We start from the raw sequence: 19,548 nt of genomic DNA on the forward strand, positions 1-19,548 counted from the left end.
ATATCTATATCGTGGAACATATAATATGCTCTATATAAGTCTAAGAGTGCAATTCTAAGTTCTAAGAGTGGATTCAACGAAGAATTAATAAGTAGGAATTTACTTAGTAAATTTGGTTCAATTATTGGAAGCTCAGCATATAGATCCATGGTCCCCATTCTAGTTGAGAACATACTGCTTGTAAGACTCAATAATTGATTCGTGATTGGTCAATTATAATTCTAAAGTTAGACTATGTCTAATTTGTGAATTTTCACTAAGCAGGGGCGAAATTGTAAAGAAAAGAGATTCTAGGTTTATTTATTTATTAATAGACTTTATATGTCTAATTAATAATTAAATTAAATGATAATATTATTTAATAATCTATTTTAGTTATTAAATAATTAGTTTTGGCATTTAAATGGTTAGAATTGGAAAAATTGGCGTTTTTGAGAAAATAGAAATAAAATTTGTTAAAACTGCAAAATCAAGTGGGGCCCATTATCTACACCTTGGCCGGCCACTTATTGTGGAATTTCAAATTGATATTTTCATTATTTTAATGCCAAATAATTCCTAACCTAAACCTAGTAGTTGCCTATAAATAGAAAGTGATGGCTTAGTCAAAAACACACCTTTTCATTATTCTTCTGACAGAAATTTCTCTCTTCAGAAATACTGAGCCTTCCCTTTTTCTATACCTTGGCTGAAACCTCTCTCTCTCTTTTCCTCTTCTAAATTTCGAACCCTAGTGATAGAGTAAGTGCCCACACACAGCAAGTGGTAACTCAATCATAGATTGGAAGACTGTGAAGGATCAAACTCAAAGAGAAGGACATTCGGGCTCAGATCTTGATAATACTCTGCGACAGAAAGGATACAAGGGTTAGAGATCTGAGTGGAAGGAGACATTAATTCTGCTGCATCAATGTAAGGTTTTCTTAACTTTATATGTGTTTATTTTATCGCTTTAGAAAGTTCATATTTAGGATGTTAAACAACGTACTTGTGAGTAGATCTAAGATCCTAGTAAAATAATATCCAACATAATTTACATTTAAATTTTAATTACATAACCGTTTATCATAAAACGTAGGCTTTGATCACATTTTATTTAAACACGTGTAGATAACAATTGATAACCGCACTACCGCTTATCATTCCTATCTTCAAGGCGGTTGACGCTTACATGGGTAGAGCCATCTCACTTTGCATATAGATGACCACTAAATAATAACTTGGTTTAATTATATGCTTTCCAGCAATGGCATGAGCTCTAGTGTACTGAGCAAACTTAAGAACTGCTCTTTGACCATAAGGCCTTGCAGACTGGACAATCATGTCCTGCATGTTTCCAAGTTGCTACACTTAGTTATTATAATATGGAATATACGCTAAGTGTTTCACTAACTAATTTGTCTCGTCAATAATTCCTTTTATAGAGTGAGATGGATGTCTCGCTATACATTACCTGTAGTTTCCTCGGGATTGTGCCCTCTGAGGTAAGATAGTTTCTCGTCAATACAGGAATTGATAGTTTGTGTATCCTTGTCTTGCCTAAAATTATACAGTTAGCGAGTTATGAATATACTCTATTAATTCTACATTTAATGAGTTATTCCATCTTGCATTTAATGATATAATTATTAATATTTCAGTTGGTTCATATTCTACGAGATTGACACGTGTCACTCTCCGACGTACAACCTAATTTTGGGTATAACAATTGCCCCTTTAAAGTTCTTTTTTCTTTAATAAAAAGTACTTTTTAAATGATTACAAAGGGTATATTCATCTTAACCCAATTTGAAAAATTGCATGCTTTTGAATTTGGCAGCTCATGGTTTTGAGGTACATCATTAGAATTTGTCTGTTGGATCTCTATTCTTTTAATCTGACGGTAATCAATCTTAAGGTATAAAACTAAAAAGGAACCATTTTTCCACTAGTTTTACATTCAAAATAAAAACTTGAGCTTTCCTGCGAAAAAACTCATTTTGATTTCGTAAAGCTTTGCATGCCCTCCTTGTCATTGACATACTTCTTGCACATCTATTGAGATATACTGTTCGATCTCAGGTAGGTATGTTAAAAAGATCCATTTAGTTGGAGCGGGTTAGAGCTCCGACCCGACGGATCACCTTTGATCCGAAACATTCGGATACTTAATGGATCTTGGATTAGATCCGCTTCGCCCCGCCTAATTTTTTTTCTGGATCGGATCTGATCCGACCTGATTATAATATATTTAAAAAAGCTTAATTCAAGACTCGGATCCCTTGGGACCTGGACTCGGACCCGGACTCAGACTCGGACCCAGACCCAGACCGAGACTCGGGACCCAGACCCAGACTCAGACCCAAACCCGGACCCAGACTCAGACCCGGACTCGGACCCAGACCCGGACCATGACCCGAGACCCGGACCATGACCTGAGCCCAAACCAGAACCCGAGACCCGGGACCCAAACCCGGACCCTAACCCTGACCCTAACCCGACACCGAACCCGGACCCTGACGCAGGACTCGGACCCGGACCTGGACCCGAACCCGAACTCGAACCGGGACTTGAAACCTGAGACCCGAACCCGGACTAGGACCCGAGACCGGAACATGGACCTGGACCTAGACCCGGGACCCGGACCAGGTGCCGAACCCGGACCCGGACCTGGATCGGGACCCAGACCCGAACCCGAACCCGGACTAGGATCAGGACCCAAACCCAAACCCAGACCCGAGACGCGGACCAGGACCCGAACCCGAACCCGAACCAGGACCTGGACCCGAACTCAGACCCGAACTTGGAACGGCACCCGGACCCGGAGCCAGACCAGGACCTAACACCCGAGACCCGGACCTGGACCCAGACCAGGACCCAAACCTAGACCCGAGACCCAGACCCAAACCTGAACCCGGGACCCAAGCTCCAAACCCGAACCCAGACTGGGACCCTGGACCCGGACTCAGACCCGGGACCCAGACCCGAACTCAGACCCAGACCCGAACTTGGGACCCAAACCCAAACCTGGACCGGGATTACCCAGATCGGGACCCAGACCTAGACCCGGACCAGAACCTGTACCCGGGACCCAAACCCGGACCCAAACCCAGACTTGGGACCCAGACCCAGACTCAAATTCGGGACCCGGGACCGGGACCCGAGACCCGGGACCCGGACCTGGACTCGGGTCCCAAACCCAGACCCAGACCTGGGACTCGAGACCCAGACCCGGACCCAAACCCGGACCTAGACCCGGGGTCGGAACTCGGACCGGTACCTGAACCCAGACCTGGACCGAGACCCGAACTCGAACCTAGACCGGGACCCGACCCGGACCCGGGACCCGGGACCTGGGACCCGAATCCAGACCCAGACCCGAGACCCAAACCCAGACCCGGACCTGAACCCGGACCCGGACCTGAATCTTTACACAATCTATTTATACATGTCAATACCAAACATAGTATTGTATTTAATAATAATACAAAATTAAAATGAATATAAAAGTTAATATTAAAATTCTTAAAAAAATAATCGGGTCAGATCAAATAGTAGGTCGAGTTGGATCTGATCCGATCCGAGTATCTAATCTAGCAGGGCGGGGTGGAGCAGATCCTTACATGATCTGGATCAGGTCGAATCATAGTCGGATCAGATCTGACCCGACCTATTGACGCTCCTAATCTCAGGAATTCAAAAAAGTTGTCACGCCATTCATCCTATCCTTAATTTCAGAGCTTTTCGTCGTACAAAACTCAATTTTGAACGGTAAGTGAATCATCCCCTTTTCTTTGATCTTTTCTATTTTCCTGGGTTTTTATCCTTATTCTGTTAATTGCATCTTTGTCATTCCATTTGGTTTAATTTTTTGGGCAATTTTTAGGGCTTAGACAGAGTAAAAAATTTAGGTTTATCATACTTATAAGTTTCTAGTTTAATAAATTTCTTTCAGTAATTGTGATTGCTCTTTTTGTAGAAAAGTCCCAATCCGGTTCTGAAGTTTATTCTCCAGAGTCCTTAGAAATAGAATATCCTTAGGAATTAGCCCACCCATAACCCAAAATTCTCAAACCTTTGTCCAAATTAGAGATAACAATGCAAAAATTAGGGACCATATAATAAAATCCAATCAGGATGAAGTTGCTAGTCGTTATAGGCGTTTCCTACAAGAAATAATTGAGGGTAAATGTCGTTACTTGCGAGATGGAGCCTGGCCTGAACCTTTGTCATTATCTTCTATTCCTTTGGCTAAACCCTTATTTTTACCCAGAGTCACAATTGCTTTTTCACCAGGTGACCTAGATTTTGAAATTATGTCTTCCAAGCATCATAAGTCAAAGACTCCCCAGGATCCTAATGTCACTTTCGAGGCTGAGCTCATTGAGTCAATAATAAGAGCTATAAGGGACTATGTTGGTGGTGTTTTAAGGACTTGTGGCATCAACCAAAAGCAAGGGTTCCGTGTTAGATCTATTGCACCTAGTGAATTCAGTTGTTATCCACCAGAACGACTTATCCGTGAGGATCGTAGGGAGGCTAGTGGTGAAGCCAATGATGAAGCCAGTATTAGTAGCTCGGTTGGGAGGTGCTTGGATCCTCGAGCATATAAAGGCTGGAGCAATTCTCCCCCTAAGAGATTATTTTAAGGAGTTCATCAACCATCTTAGAGTTTCTCATTTCCAATTGGTTCCTATTTCCTACAGAATCCTTGCAAGTCTAAAGGTTATGTATCATATTTTAGGATGAGAGCGTCCCACTCCCTAGGAAATTATTTATCTTTATTCTGTTAAGGCAGTTCCTGCGAGGAAGCATTGTGGAGGGGGGCTTTTACTATCTTGGGACTCATACAAATGATCGTAGGATCATCATAGGATTACCAAACAAGACCGCTTTTAAGGAGGATTTCTTCTGGACAATTTGTCTTTCCCCAATTAACATGACTGCATTTCACATTATACGTATGTAAACCTTATCTCAAAAACTTAGTTTTGAGTTATTTCATATTTGTAACCTTTGCCTCGCTGACTTATCTTATTTATTATGTTGATAGCAGTCTCAAAAGGCTAGTTCCCACTCTTGAGATGGCCAAGAGGTGTAAAGCTTTGCTGGGTCTCCCGTTCGAACTGCGATCGGCTGAGTTTCTTTTGAATGAAACCAATCTGAAGACTATTGGCCTTCTCGCTTCGAACGAGCATACTTGTAATTACAAATTTCTTAAGTATACATCGTGGGAGTGTTGGGTTTTGTGCCCTAAATAAAACGTATTTCAATATAATCAGATTTACTAATTAACAAAGATTAGAAATCGCATTTTATGTTGCATGGTTCACATGATTATTTCGTGATTATGTTTAATGTATAAATTCTATTAAGTCCAGAACATATGTATTTGTCCATGATTATAGTGTCGTCAGCACAGTGGAATATAATCATGATTATATGTTCAAAAGTTTAATTCCCATGATTTGTCAGTTCACTGGATTTAGACTGGCATGATAATCAGCGATAAGGTATACTTACACCTTGGATAAGTGTTATGTCCTTTCTAAGGCATTGTCAAAGTTTACCAGCATCGGATGTATGGAGTATACATGGGAAGGGGCCGATATTGATCTTAGATAAGATATCCTAAACTTACCGTTATATCTTTCTAAGTCAATATCAATAGTTGATCTTAGGTATATGGATCTCAATCCTGACATGGTTAGGTTCGATATCAAGAGTGTTATTTGTGTTCTTTGATTTGTTAGTTAAGCTTACCTTTTGGTCTGGGTGATACGTACATTTTGGGAACATGATAGTATAATTGAGTGGAAGCGCTAATCATAGATATGGAATCTATAACTTCTATCTGGACATAGAAGTGAAACGAGCTTGGTTGAATAGAGATAAATGATTGAGGTCTCATTTTAGTAATTATATTAGTTTACTGAAGTATTATTTATAGGTTTCTAAGTGTTTTAAGGATAAAATACATTGAAGGGTAGAACGGTAAATTTATCCCTATTCAGTGTAGATCATCTTTAGAGGATCCTTGACTATTAGGATTGTAACAATGGATAATCATAACGTATATATATCGTGGTACATATAGAGTGTTCTATATAACTGAGAGTGTATTCAATTCCAAATCTATAGTGGAGCAAGGCGGAATTAATAAGTTGAGAATTTACTTGGTGAATTCTAAATCTATTTATTGGAAGCTCGGTTATATAGGCCCATGGTCCCATCACTAGTTGAGATAATACTACTTGCAGACTTAGTCAATTGATTTTAATTAATCAATTATAATTCTAAAATTAGACTATATCTTATTTAAGAATTTTCACTAAGCAAGGGCTTAATTGTGAAGAAAAGAGGTTTTGGGGTCAATTTATTAATTAAGAGACTTTGCATGGTCTAATTAATAAATTACATAAATGACAATTTTATTTAGTAATTAATTATAATTATTAAATAAATAGTTTTAGTATTTATAGGATTAAATTGGAAAATATGGTATTATTGAAAAGAAGAATAAGTGGTTGAAATAAAGTGGCAAAAATCTAACTAGAGACTGGTCCACTTAAGTGCACGGCCTAGAAGGATTTTTGCCCAATATTTTATTATTTTTTAATCCATATAATTCAACCCTAAGTCCTAGTTGAAACAATCTAAAAGGAACATGATGCTCTCATCTCATCCACTTGACACTTTGTCAACTTAATGCCTTCAACCAAACTAGATGACAGAGTTCATTCCTTAGTGATTTCAAAACCTCCTTCATTGTTCTTCACCTATTTCAAACCCATAGTGAATGAGTGCGATGCCCACACATAGCAAGTCAAGTACTCAATCATAGTGAGTAAGACGGTGGTAACCAAACCCAAAGGAGAGAAAGAGATCTAGGATCAGATCTTGATAATGCTCTGCTACAGAAAGGAATCAAGGGCTAGAGATCTTGAACGGAAGGAGTCATTATAATCCGCTGCAATCAATGTAAGGTTTTCTTAAACCCTTATGTGTTTATTTTTATTGTTTTAAAAAATTCATATTTAGAATGTTAATCAACATACTTGTTAGTAAATCTAGATCCTGGTAAAATATTCCCAACAGGGAGAAGGTTCCAGTTCCAGCTGACGAGGAGAGTTAAGATTATGTGGCTCGGGTGCATTATCTCAAGGATGTAACCCCTCGGGAAGCTGAAGAAGATGCCTCCCGAGGTATTCAATGTGAATGGTCTCCCACTGTTCTTAGGGCAAGACGTACTTTGTTAGTAACTTTCAACAATGGTCGGTATAACTTTTACATTTGGAACCCCTTCCTCATTGATTGTATTACCCATAGGTTTGATAGTTGGTATCCACAATTCCATGTTCAACTTAGTTGCACTAGTTCTTACTATGGGATTGCCGAGCAGAATGGGACTAAATTGGATAGAGCGAGCCATCTAGATTCAAATTGGGAATTAGATCCAATTAACCCCTATGACATATTCATGATCATAGGATCTAGGGAGTTTAGTGAATACTATAGTCCTCCTTCTTCATCGTCTGATGATTATAGTAACTTCCCTTAAGTGGGAATTTATTATTTCCTATTTTCCTGTTTATCTACTTTAAAATAAGTATTGATGCATCTCTTTGTCTCGCATACATGGATTTAAAGAATCTCATCCACTCTTCGAGCAAAAAAGGGAAAAAGAGGATTGTTGCCTCGAAAACTTCTTCAGATGTTAATGTGGAACTTCTCAAGAGATCCAGGAAGACCACTGCAAATAAGAAGCATGCCTCACAGTCTATAGACCTCGAGACTATTGAAGACCAAATTCAAGTTCACACTCCAGCCATTCCACATGTCGAGGAGCCAGTCCCAGAAACTCACCAGGCTACCACTTCTTTGAGTAAGGCACCTGAGACTTTGCCCATCGAGGCTGGGGGCACTGGTTTAGAGTGTGCGCAATTTTCTGCATTCTGCTGGCGCCATTTCTGATCTTTCCAGTCTAGCGACTGGGATTTGGTCAATAATGGCAGCCCAACAGAGATGCTTAAGAGGAGTCTTACCTTCAATCTCTCGGTTAGTTTCCTTATTCTTTTCTTTGTTTTTTAACATTTCTTTCAAGAACCCACAAGAATTCAAGTGCATTTTTTTTTTGTGTAGGCCACCTTCTTATCTCATGTCGCCTAAAGTCGGATTCTCCATAAAGTAAAGCAATTGAAAGCTGAATTTTGTAAAACCATTGAGGAACGCGAGGTTGTTGCTAAAGAATGGAACGATGCCCGAAAGGAGATTTCCCATTTGACCAAGGAGGCTGAAGAGATGAAGAGGACTTATAAGACTGAACTTGAGGCGGCCCAAAAAGAAGCCAAGGACAAGTCCGAGGCTTGTCAGACACTCCAAGAAGAACTTAATGCAGCCACCGTGAAGCTCGAGGGCGCTGAGGCCAATGCTAAAGAACGGTGCAACGCTGTTGCTAAGCGATCTATTTAACGAGCTTGGATGGCGAATCCTGAGATGGACTTAAGTTTCTTGGGGGAGGGTGTCGAAGAAGTCTTAGCCTATTGTGAGAAAGCTAAAAAAGAAGAAGAAGATGTAAATGAGTTTAAAGAAGATGAAGACCCATCCAAGTCTCCTACTATGTAGGATTGGTTTTTAACTTCTCTTCTTTTTTTTTTAATTTAGAAAAATGGCCTATTGGCCGAGACAATGGTTTGCCCCTTGTGGCAATATTTTTGCAAAGACAAATTTGCATTGTTGGATGACCAACTTTGTTTTTTATTTATTTCTTTTCGTTTATTGCCTCGTATCTTTATATTTGAACTTAATATGTTTTTTCATTGGTCACTGGGTTTTGGGTTGAACCCGAACCCGCCCGCCAACCCGTTCATTTAATATTTTTTTATTACATATATAATATATTAAAAATAAAAATAAAAAATCCTAAAATCTAATTATTTTGAAACTTGACTTTTGTATTTTAGATTTAAAATTAATGCATTTTTTATTTTATTTTAATCTAACGAATATAGACTATGGCGTTATAAATTTATAACTTATATATGCTTAACTTAATATGTGACTAACTTCTTTCCAAACTCTTGGTTTCATCTTTAGATGCAATTAACTTCTGTACAGAACATAGCTGGGGTAGGTTATTCATTGTCTTCAAGAGTGATCAAGTTTCTTGGAGCTTGGACTGGAAAGCCCGTTTGCTTAGTAAATGTAGAATTTTTTGTAGTCTGACGGTGCCCAACTTGGTGGCCATCTAGTGAGACAGCCTTGATATGTGACAAATTTTATCTACTTCAAAGATGTATCATTTTCATTTTTTGTTTGGATGGAAAAAGAATGATAATGTAATTTTGAATGGGATTCTTTACATTACAATTATTTAAATTTGAATATTTACTATAATTTTAATTATTATAAAATTGATAAATAAATTATTATTAGTTGTTTGACATGTGATTAGACTAATCTATTATATGTTGTGTAAAGTCTTCGTATTAATCATGCTTTAAGCCTATATATTTCGTGTCGTACAAATTTACATAAATATGAGCCTGCATTTACAACACTAATAGTAGATAAGTTATTATACTAAAAATATCATAAGGTTTTCTAATAAAGAAAGCTTCTCATATATCTGACACACTACTACTCTTCTTCTTCGTCTTCTTTTGTGAAGGGTTCAAGAGCAGTCGTCTGAGAGTGGTTCGGTTTAGATCAACGACGTCCTCCGTTTCAAATTTTTGTTTTCATTTATTAATTTAATATTATTAGTTTAATTCTAATTAATGTTTTTATGGGGTTAGAATTATAAAGAGTTTATTTCTTAATTAATTTTAATTATGTGATCGTGTTTAGGTGTTGAAACTAATTTAATTTTTCCTATTAGTCTTGTCTTTTGACATGGTTCTTTAGTCTTTTCCTTTTAATTTTTCCTATTAGTCTTGTCTTTTGACATGATTTTTTAGTCTTTTCCTTTTAGTTTTTTCTGGTTCGAGTCTTGTCTTTTGGCATGGATTGTGTAACTCAAAATCATCATAGTGCTACGGTAAAAGTATTTAAGAAGGAGAAGATTGAATGTGTTCAACCTGAAATTGTTGAGATAATAGGCATTAAAGAAGCATTGAGTTGTATTGCAACTAATTCGTGGGATAGAATCATGTTAGAAACAAATAGCTTGGTGTGTATCCAAAATGATTCAGAGCGATATTTTTATGCCTTCACAATTTAGTCTTATTGTTCAAGATATTCAAAATTTGCTTTTAGTTATATTTTCTGTAAATTTGTGTTTTGTAAAACAATCTGCAAATAAATTAGCTCATTGCTTGGCAAGAAATTCTTGTTTCTCTACAAGTCGTATGCTTCAGATGTAGGATTATTCCTATGAAGTGCGTTCTATTATTTTGAAGGAATTTATTAATTAATAGATTTTATTTTTATTTAAAAAAAGGAAAAAAAAAATAGTGGATAAGTTATTTGACAGCATAATAATAATAAACAAATATGTATAATAAAATTGAATGTCAAGAAAGAACACAATAAATTCCTAATACCCATATAAGACATCACTTCCTACAACGTATTTAGGATACGAATTATTGCACCAACTCATGCAATAATGATCACAGAGAAATCGACAAACATAACAGTATGCAGAAGAATATACTATAAAGCCTTTAGAAAAAGCTCATGACTCTACATGGCACCATTCTCACGACCCTTCTTCCTCACTTGTTTCCTCTGAAATACATGTAAATTTTCTGCACACAAACGAAATGAATAAATAATCAGATAAATATATAATACGCCTCTGTACAATAAATTCCCCATAAACAAAAAGTCCAAATTAATATTTATATCAAGATACGGACACTGAAACTGTGGCCTTGGTATGTATACAAGCAGAATCATATCTAAGAACTTAAACTGCATATTTCTCTTTTGGATGATAAGGCTTTGGCATAATTAAACAGCATACTTCATGGCAATTTTTCTTAGGAAACTAACAAAGATTCATTATAAACAAATAGAATTGACGGTAATGTAAGATTAAAAATAGAGAGAGCATGAGAGTAGTTCTTACCTGAAGAACCCAACAGCTTAGAAGCGATTCTAAGCAGAACAGACCAAACCCAACTAAGTAGAATATCTGCAGGGAAGTTGGAAGTTGGAAGATAATTAGTTAACCAAAAACACTTCTAAAGATTAGACATTTGTTCAAAGATACCAACATCTAAGACTCTACAGTGCAGTGCAATCAAGTGCAACAGCAACAATAGTTTTTATGAATATAAAATTATGATATAGAAATACATGGAAATAGGGAAAGAACATACGTCCAGTCGTCATATGTATACATATATATTATATGATTACAAGCATACACACACCAACAGCCTATTAGCAGGCAAACCATTTCAAATGTAATCAAGTGTCAAAATTAAAGATGGTGAATAGCAGGCATGCACAAAAACTTACCCCCACCAAAACATGGTCAGAGAAGACATCAATTGCTGCAAGTATGCCACTGCGATAATTGGAACAGATGAGTAAGAAAAAATTAGAAATCCATCACCACACTTTGACACTGGTAAATGAATTAACGGCTATATAAAAGATCAAAATCCAAAAATATAAAATATTTTCCAAATTGTTACTAAAGTACTAATGGAATGTAATCCCATGAAAAAGAAAAACAAAACGCAAGACGTGACCACACCCTCACTGGTGACCCTCCCAGAAACACACTGACACTTCATTAAAGCACAAGCGAATGCTAATACTTACGTCAAAGACTTTCCGTGGAAGACAATAGGAGGAGCAATAGCAGCAAAGATACAAAATCCAATGTGGATCTGCATCATTCAGTTGATTAATAGATAGAAGATAAGATGAATAATCACAACACTGCATTAAAAGACATGGAACATACCAAGTAGAAAAGGAAAAACCAACTGAACTTCAATGCACTATCTGTTCTGCAAGTTTGAAAAGATAAATGTCTCTTAAATAATCCTTTTAGGCACAAAACAAAATATTTAAAAGAAGTATTCTTATAAGTGAACAGAATTTTATACATAAATAAAAGAACTCAATCATGTCATTATTCTCTTTGAAACAAAAACTGGAAAAAGAGGGCCCTTGTTTTCATAATGTGGCATCTTATCCAACAGGCCTTCAAAAACAGCAATCTCAGAGAAGCAAAAACTACTCAGCCCAAAATCATCTGTTACGTGTCTCATTCACATGCAGGACATGGAAGTAAGCATGATAAGATATGCTATATATGGCCAAAAAAGCTAGGTAGTAGGTGATGGAAGCAGAAATTCATAAATTTCCTTGATCTATTTTTTCACTCACCTTCAGCATAGATTAAATTTACATGAAAGGTATAAAAAAGAATGAACAGAACTTTATCATAAAGGTGTATATATATAATAATAAATATTGCTAATGATTACAAGAACTGTCAATTTACAAACCATATGTTGAGTTTAAACATTTAAGTCATTTCAAAACTTGGTTTCTTGATATGGAAAAACCTTTACTCTGATATTTGCTCTGTTATTTTATCAATCCTAACAAGAAATATTCTATCTCAGTAGATACAAATATGATAAAGCATATCATACTCTGACAAGGTCACAAAGTACCTCATTGCATGATACAATTGCTAATGATTACAAGAACTGTCAATTTACAAACCATATGTCGAGTTTAAACATTTGAGTCATTTCAAAACTTGGTTTCTTGATATGGAAAAACCTTTACTCTGATATTTGCTCTGTTATTTTATCAATCCTAACAAGAAATAATCTATCTCAGTAGATACAAATATGATAAAGCATATCATACTCTGACAAGGTTACAAAGTACCTCATCGCACGATACAATGGCCTATACCAAAGTACATATGAAAGAGGGCATCCAAGAAGAGCATAGATAGTTGCAAGAAAAAATATTTTTACACCTGAAGATTGAAAACCACACCAGAAGTTTAAAACTGCATTATAGCCCATAAGCTTGGAATTGTTATAGTTAGCAGTTATCTTTAAAATAAATGCTTACCTCCACCTCTCACCCAACATACAATCACCGCAAGTACATTGAACACAAGGCACAGGACAATACCTGCAAAACCCATTGAAAGGAATGCGAATGAGTTGTTAAAAGATGTAACATAAGTGTTATTAAAAATATATATTCAACAATGGCTCTGTAATAGTTGTAAATACAACATTAAGATGAGTATTACATAAATATATATATATATATATATATATATATGTATATATCAAAATGTGCATAAACTAGCAACAATGTAAGCTCAAAATTATAATGCAATAACTGACTACAGGAATTTGACTAAAGCCTAAATAATGTTTGGAGCAAAACGTATCCAACTTCAAATTAGCATATACAGAAAGGGAGAGTTTTTATCTAGCATTGTAATTAATAATGTAAAAACAAACCTAGAGAGCCAATATAACAAATTTTAGGCTTAACTTGATGTACTTTTAGGCCTTTAGGAGAAGATTACATCACTTCAGTTGAAGCAAACTCCAAAGTTTCAATTAAATAAACTCTCAGACAACAAGAGTCCACAACTTGCATTAAAATTTGATCAGACATAAAAATTGTTAGTTTGGGATAAATAAATGACCAAGAAACAAAAGGATACAAAGAATGTTAGGATAAATTCAGTTGAAGCATATTAACAAAACCAAAATAGTTGATGTCTGTACAGAGCAAAAACTATAAATGCTAATGTGAAAAATTTAACAGTCAAATTTGAAGAAAATTATTATCTCAAAGCTTGGCAATATACATTTAAGGCTACTATCCAGTAAGTGGTTAGCACTCTCAGAAAAGAGAAAGAAAAAAAATAAGATAGATGCAGAGAATCAAATCGGAGCACACTTTAAAATAACTAATTACAGCAAACTGGAATTCCCATACCTAACCAACTTGCGAAAGCCAGATACTGAAGTTTCTGAGCATGTGCTGGTATTTCATTGGGAATATCATGATGGATAATTGGAAAGAATGGAGGCCAATTTTTATCGTCAATGGGAACACCAGCTGGAAATAATATAGGGAGTAAATTTAGTCAACCCTAAACTATAGAGAATCAGAATATGGAAGGATTCCTGTTACTTATGACCCGATGCTTACCTTTAGAAATAGCATCCTCCCTCCGCTTTATGTCCTGTAAAGATTAAAAAGAAAATTAATATAGCAACACAATAACACATCAAATTGTATTAAGGACATCAATAATATACTATACATATGTTAAATGATTAAATTTAAAACACAATGTCCTATCCTATTTAAAAGGAAACCTAAGACAAAGTAGAATGCATTGAAAAAAAAAAAAAAAGAGCACTAAACTTCATATTTGCAACCTACTTCGAGTACTCAATAAAGCAATTGAAATCAAACATATGGTATTAGAGCAAACCTTTTCTCTTTTTTTGAGATCTGCCTCCCATGTTGCAAGTTCTTTAGCTTTTGAGTTAGAATCCTATAAACAAGGAAACAATTAAAATTCTTCTAGCTCTCCCAAAACTTAATTATAGCATGTAATTAAACTAGCGACCAAGAAACTTCTTACATTCATTGTGTCCAATGGTATATCAACTGTCGCATCGTGTTTCTGCCCATATCCCAATGAATCAGATGCAGCTGGAGGAACACGTGCCTTTGAAACACCATTCTGAAAATGATTCATAATATAGCATGATGGAATATGTTAAATGGTAATCACAATATATAAATATATATATATCATAACACTGAATTTCAAGACTGATCAAATAAATTACTTTGAAAAATCTGTAATCCTGTAATCAAGGAAACATAAATAAATATAAACTTCCTTTAAAAACTAATCTATATGCACTTATCACAGCTCACGGCTCACAGCTCAGAAGAATATGACTACAAAATTTTCATATCAATAAAGAAAATCATTTTACAAGGAAATTTACGCATAAAAACAAAAAAAAAATCATAAAAGTTGTTTCCCACTTTTAGACATTTGTAAAATTCAGTACATTAGAGAATGAAAACAATTCCTCTGCATGTCCAAAATCCAAAAGATTACACCTCAATGTAAATTAGTTTTTATTTATGTATTGTTTCCAATATGCAAGTGGTGACAAACTGCTCCATGTCATGCAACCGGTGAATTGTTAATATTTTCTACATGGCAGATGCATATCACTGGATCCAAGTTTTCATCAAGGCTAGTCCAATTTTAAGACCCTAATTCATTTCCAATAATTAATTGGATAACACGGTGTCTTAAAATTTTAAACACACAACATAAAGTTATGTTTAATATAAAATTGTAACTAATTAGGCACTTACGAATTTTTATATGGTGGTGTCATTCATTGGAGAGGGATTGAAATACAACCCCACCTATTTTAGTGTCAGATAAGTTGAGACAATCTTCGGCCCAGTATGAATTTGTAGATTTAAACGAAAAATGATAGATAATAACAGAATAATCGCCGCGGCAGAACTTATCAAAAATCAAACTAGCTGTTCTTTTCTTCTTTTAGTTATGTTCATTTCGCATAAAAATCTGTTCAAATCTAGTTTCCTAATTAGCACTGAAGTGGAGTGCACTCAAAGCAAATGCGGGTTCAAAATTTCTAAATCAAGATCTGAATTTTCTTTTAATCTCCCCAATACGATAAATTTAAATCCCTTCTTCCGGCTCCTAATTTCGGTTACAAAACAAAGGGCTTCCAGATCCAGATTACAAAAAAAGCACTACTGAAATCTAACCATATCAAATAAAACCCTAAAAATAGAGTTTAAAAAAAAGTAAAGATCTTGAGAAGAATCAATGGCTTGAAAAAGAAAGAGAAAAATGAAGTGGCAAATTACCGAAAAGGGATTGACCTCCACTTCCTCTTCGTCAAAGGGATTTGGATCGTGGTGCCGATTCATGGTGTTGTCCCCGACTCCTAAGCTTTCGCTCCCAAAATTCTAGAGAGAGAAAATAGAGAGAGAGAAGAGAGAGAGAGAGAGAGGGGTGAGTTGAGTGCGACACTGCGTTAAAACACGTTCTACCAACGGCGCGGGATCTCGTTTTTGTAAAAATTTACAACGAATTCTATTTTAATTTATGTGAGTTACTACCCCTACCGCAACACATATTTACGCCTTACGCCCTTCCGTAATCTCCTGTTACTTTATTACACATAATTTTCTGTCAGTGCGTGTGTAACATTGTTGCTCCACTGACCACTCAATGAACGACGCGTGGATTCTAAGATCCCATGTGTACACGCGGCATACAGATATTAGCTATATCATTATGAGTTTGGGTGTGTTTCATAATACTTTTTAAATTTTTGAAGTTCAAATTTGGTATATTTTGATTTCAAATTTCAAATCATTGTTTTTTAAAGCCATTTTCAAATCATTAATCTTATTTGTCTTAATTTTAACGGAATTGTTACGCATTATGGCCCGCAACCGACTAGAAAATGTCAAAATAAAATTACTTACTTTCTTTTGACACATTGCTTGCATGCTTGGTAATTTTTTTTTTTTTTTTTTTGAGAAAAAGACCATTATATTAATAAGAAGATATTACATAACAATCATAACTGGAGGTAGAAATTGCCCCAATTAAAAACAATCAGTATCCACCGTAAAAGCAAACTTAGCCAAAACATCGGCATAAGCATTAGCAGATCGCCTAACATGAGAGAGCCGTGCTCGTGGGAAAAAAGATACTAAATAGTTTACATCTTTCAATATTGAATGAAAAGCATAATTACAACTATGAGCAGCTTTTAAACCTTGAACCACCAATAAAGAATCTGTCTCAATGAAGTCTGTAGATAAACCAAGGCTGACAATCCATTTCAGAGATTGAGCAAGAGTCATAGCTTCCATTTCTTCAAGTTTGAAGTACCCTTTGATTGGTTTGGATAGAGCAACAGTAATGAATCCTTGAACCAAATATACCTGAAGCTTTGTTGCAGGCTGCATCAGTGTTCAATTTAAGTTTTCCTACTGGTGGAGCAGTCCAAAGAGTTTCTGGTGGTGCTTCCAATGGAACAGCATCCCGTGTGACATCTGGTGCAGAAATAGCAGAGGAGTGCATTGATGGAGCTTGAGAAAATTGATATCTCGAAAGATACTCAGCAGCAAAAACCAGAATTGCAGCAGGCCTCTTTGCTGGCTTATCATGATATTCTGCATTGCGTTCAAACCAAATGCTCCAACAAAGAACTAAGAAATTCTCAAATTCAGTTGAGGAAGTGTTAGCCGAGACATAGAGCAAGAATTCTGCAGGTGTAGTAGTAGCAGCCATTTTGAAATTAGAAACTAGTGGAGATTGGCGCCATACTTCTTTGGCTCTTGTGCAGAAAAAAAGAGCATGGTTTATGGTTTCCTTGTGAGCTTTGCATAAAGGACAGGAGTTCCAACTATGTGTTTTCGATGTAACTCAGCAGCTACAGGCAAAGCATTATGAAAAACCTTCCAAACAAAAATGCGAAGCTTTGATGGTATTTTCAGTTTCTAGAATTTTGTCCACCAAGTATCAAGGGTAGAGCTGGTGTTTGTGTCCTATGAATCAGCCATTGAGACAGCAAACTGATACCCCGATTTTACCGTATAGTTCCCTGAAGTGGTACCATTCCAGATGAGAATATCATCAGTAGGATAAATGCTGAGGGGAATGGATAGAATTCTGTCAATATCAGCTTTCCCAAAGTTAGCAAAGATAGCTGTGAGATCCCATTGTCTATGGTGATCAATAAGATCAGCAACTTGAAGAGAAGTATCAGATACTGTGAAGCAGAATGGAGTGAAAATAGTATGTCTAGGAAGCCATGAATCTGCCTTACAATTAATCTGTGCACCAGTACCCACTCTCCATCGCAAACCTTGAACTAAAAGTTCTTTCCCCCAAACAATACTTCTCCATGTCAAAGATGGAGTAGCACCCAGACCTGCTGTAAGGAATTGACCATTTAAAAAATATCTGTGGTGTAAAACTCGGCCGAGGAGAGAATTAGGAGATTCCAATAGTCGCCAAGCTTGTTTAGCAAGGAGTGCCTGGTTGAAATGTATGAAATTTTGAAAGCATAAGCCACCATGGATCTTGGCTTTACAAAGAGAATTCCAGTTTTTCCAATGGCTTGCATTACCAGATGATGTTGATCCCCATTAGAAGTTAGACATCATGCTTTCAATTTGATTACACGAAGTGACAGGCAAACGGAAGCAACTCATAGCATAAGTTGGGACAGCTTGCACAACAGCTTTCAGTAGTACTTCCTTACCACCAGCAGAAAATAATTGTTCTTTCCAACTACTAAGAAACTTCCAGATTTTATCTGTAATTCCACTAAAAAGCTTAGTTTTATCTCTACCAGCAAAATACGGTAAACCAAGATATTCCTCATGACAAGGCTGAATTGGCATATTAAGTAGATGCTGGAAAAAACTTTGGTTTTGAGGTCTTGTGTTGGGAGAGAAAGAAAGCACACACTTACCTGAGTTAACCGCTTGACCTGAAGCCCTACCATAGATGTCTAAAACATGCTTAATGGACCTGGCTGATTGATGATTAGCCCGACAGAAAAGCACACTATTATCAGCAAAAAAGAGATGTGACATTGAAGGAGCAGATCTTGAGACTTTTAACCCATGCAAAGACCCATTTTCTTCTTCAGTTTGTAGCAGCCTTGAGAGTCCTTCCGCACAAATTAAAAAAAGATAAGGTGAGAGAGGACCACCTTGTTGAAGACCTCGTGTGGGAACCAATTCACCAAGCACTTGTCCATTTAAAAGGAAAGAATAAGTAACTGACTGCAAACTGCGGAGTATCAGGTTAACAACAACGGATCCAAATCCCATTTTCAAGATGACTTGGGCAAGATAGGGCCACTCAACACGATCAAAAGCTTTTGACATATCCAATTTTATTGCAGCATAGCCTTGTGTGCCTCTTTTACAATTCTTAAGAGAGTGTAGCAGCTCAAAAGCAACAAGGACATTGTTAGTTATCAACCTTTGAGACATAAAAACACTTTTTTTTTTTGCTAAATGACATAAAAACACTTTAATATTCAGAAATAACCATAGGTAAAAAAGGTTGAATTCGCAACACAATTGATTTGGAGACCAGTTTATAAAGTACAGTGGACAAACTAATCGGTCGGTATTGAGTGATGAGGTGAGGCTTTTTAACCTTCGGTATTAGTGTAATTATGGTTCTGTTAAGAAGTGCAGGATCTAGACCATTGTTGAGCACATCCAATATTGCATCCGTGACAAGAGAGCCCACAATGTGCCAATAGTTTGTGAAAAACATGACAGACATACCATCAAAACCAGGGCTCTTATCATCACTCATTGTGCGTAGAGCATTACGAACCTCTTCTGCTGTGTAGGGAGCCGAAATGATATTCCTTGAATTTTCATCAATAGTAGTGGGGATAGAATCAAAGATAGTATGAATGGCATGGTCATCAACCTCTTGGCTGCTGAAAATAGACTGAAAATATGTGGTAATAATGTCTAACAGAGCAGGGATAC

The 19,548-nt window shown here is 36.3% G+C and overlaps 2 protein-coding genes across 2 annotated transcripts; both read right to left on the reverse strand.

Annotated features, from left to right (window-relative positions):
- Positions 1 to 10,458: 10,458 nt before the first annotated feature.
- On the reverse strand, positions 10,459 to 16,015 carry LOC115716670 (secretory carrier-associated membrane protein 4). Its single transcript, XM_061115785.1, has 12 exons — positions 15,874 to 16,015; positions 14,588 to 14,689; positions 14,435 to 14,497; positions 14,146 to 14,179; positions 13,930 to 14,052; positions 13,039 to 13,101; positions 12,847 to 12,940; positions 11,903 to 11,948; positions 11,758 to 11,825; positions 11,449 to 11,497; positions 11,054 to 11,119; positions 10,459 to 10,730 (listed from the first exon to the last, which is right to left on the reverse strand). The coding sequence occupies exons 1-12, from the start codon at positions 15,934 to 15,936 to the stop codon at positions 10,698 to 10,700; spliced, it is 804 nt and encodes a 267-aa protein (XP_060971768.1). The 5' UTR covers positions 15,937 to 16,015; the 3' UTR covers positions 10,459 to 10,697.
- A 1,556-nt stretch (positions 16,016 to 17,571) lies between these two features.
- LOC133038406 (uncharacterized) lies at positions 17,572 to 19,032 on the reverse strand. Its single transcript, XM_061116548.1, has 3 exons — positions 18,504 to 19,032; positions 18,210 to 18,344; positions 17,572 to 17,960 (listed from the first exon to the last, which is right to left on the reverse strand). The coding sequence occupies exons 1-3, from the start codon at positions 19,030 to 19,032 to the stop codon at positions 17,572 to 17,574; spliced, it is 1,053 nt and encodes a 350-aa protein (XP_060972531.1).
- Between the last annotated feature and the right edge of the window lie 516 nt (positions 19,033 to 19,548).

Source organism: Cannabis sativa, chromosome 5 (assembly GCF_029168945.1).
Source record: "Cannabis sativa cultivar Pink pepper isolate KNU-18-1 chromosome 5, ASM2916894v1, whole genome shotgun sequence".
NCBI lineage: Eukaryota > Viridiplantae > Streptophyta > Magnoliopsida > Rosales > Cannabaceae > Cannabis > Cannabis sativa.

Coding starts and splice junctions, on each gene's coding strand:
- LOC133038406 (XM_061116548.1), bottom strand. CDS start 19,032: ATGTCTCAAAGGTTGATAACTAACAATGTCCTTGTTGCTTTTGAGCTG. Junction 18,345..18,503: donor AGGTCAAGCGGTTAACTCAG/GTAAGTGTGTGC, acceptor GTGGAATTACAG/ATAAAATCTGGAAGTTTCTT. Junction 17,961..18,209: donor CCGTTTGCCTGTCACTTCGT/GTAATCAAATTG, acceptor AATTCCTTACAG/CAGGTCTGGGTGCTACTCCA.
- LOC115716670 (XM_061115785.1), bottom strand. CDS start 15,936: ATGAATCGGCACCACGATCCAAATCCCTTTGACGAAGAGGAAGTGGAG. Junction 11,949..12,846: donor CCATTGTATCGTGCGATGAG/GTACTTTGTAAC, acceptor TCAAACTTGCAG/AACAGATAGTGCATTGAAGT. Junction 10,731..11,053: donor TAAGCTGTTGGGTTCTTCAG/GTAAGAACTACT, acceptor GTTTGTGTGCAG/AAAATTTACATGTATTTCAG.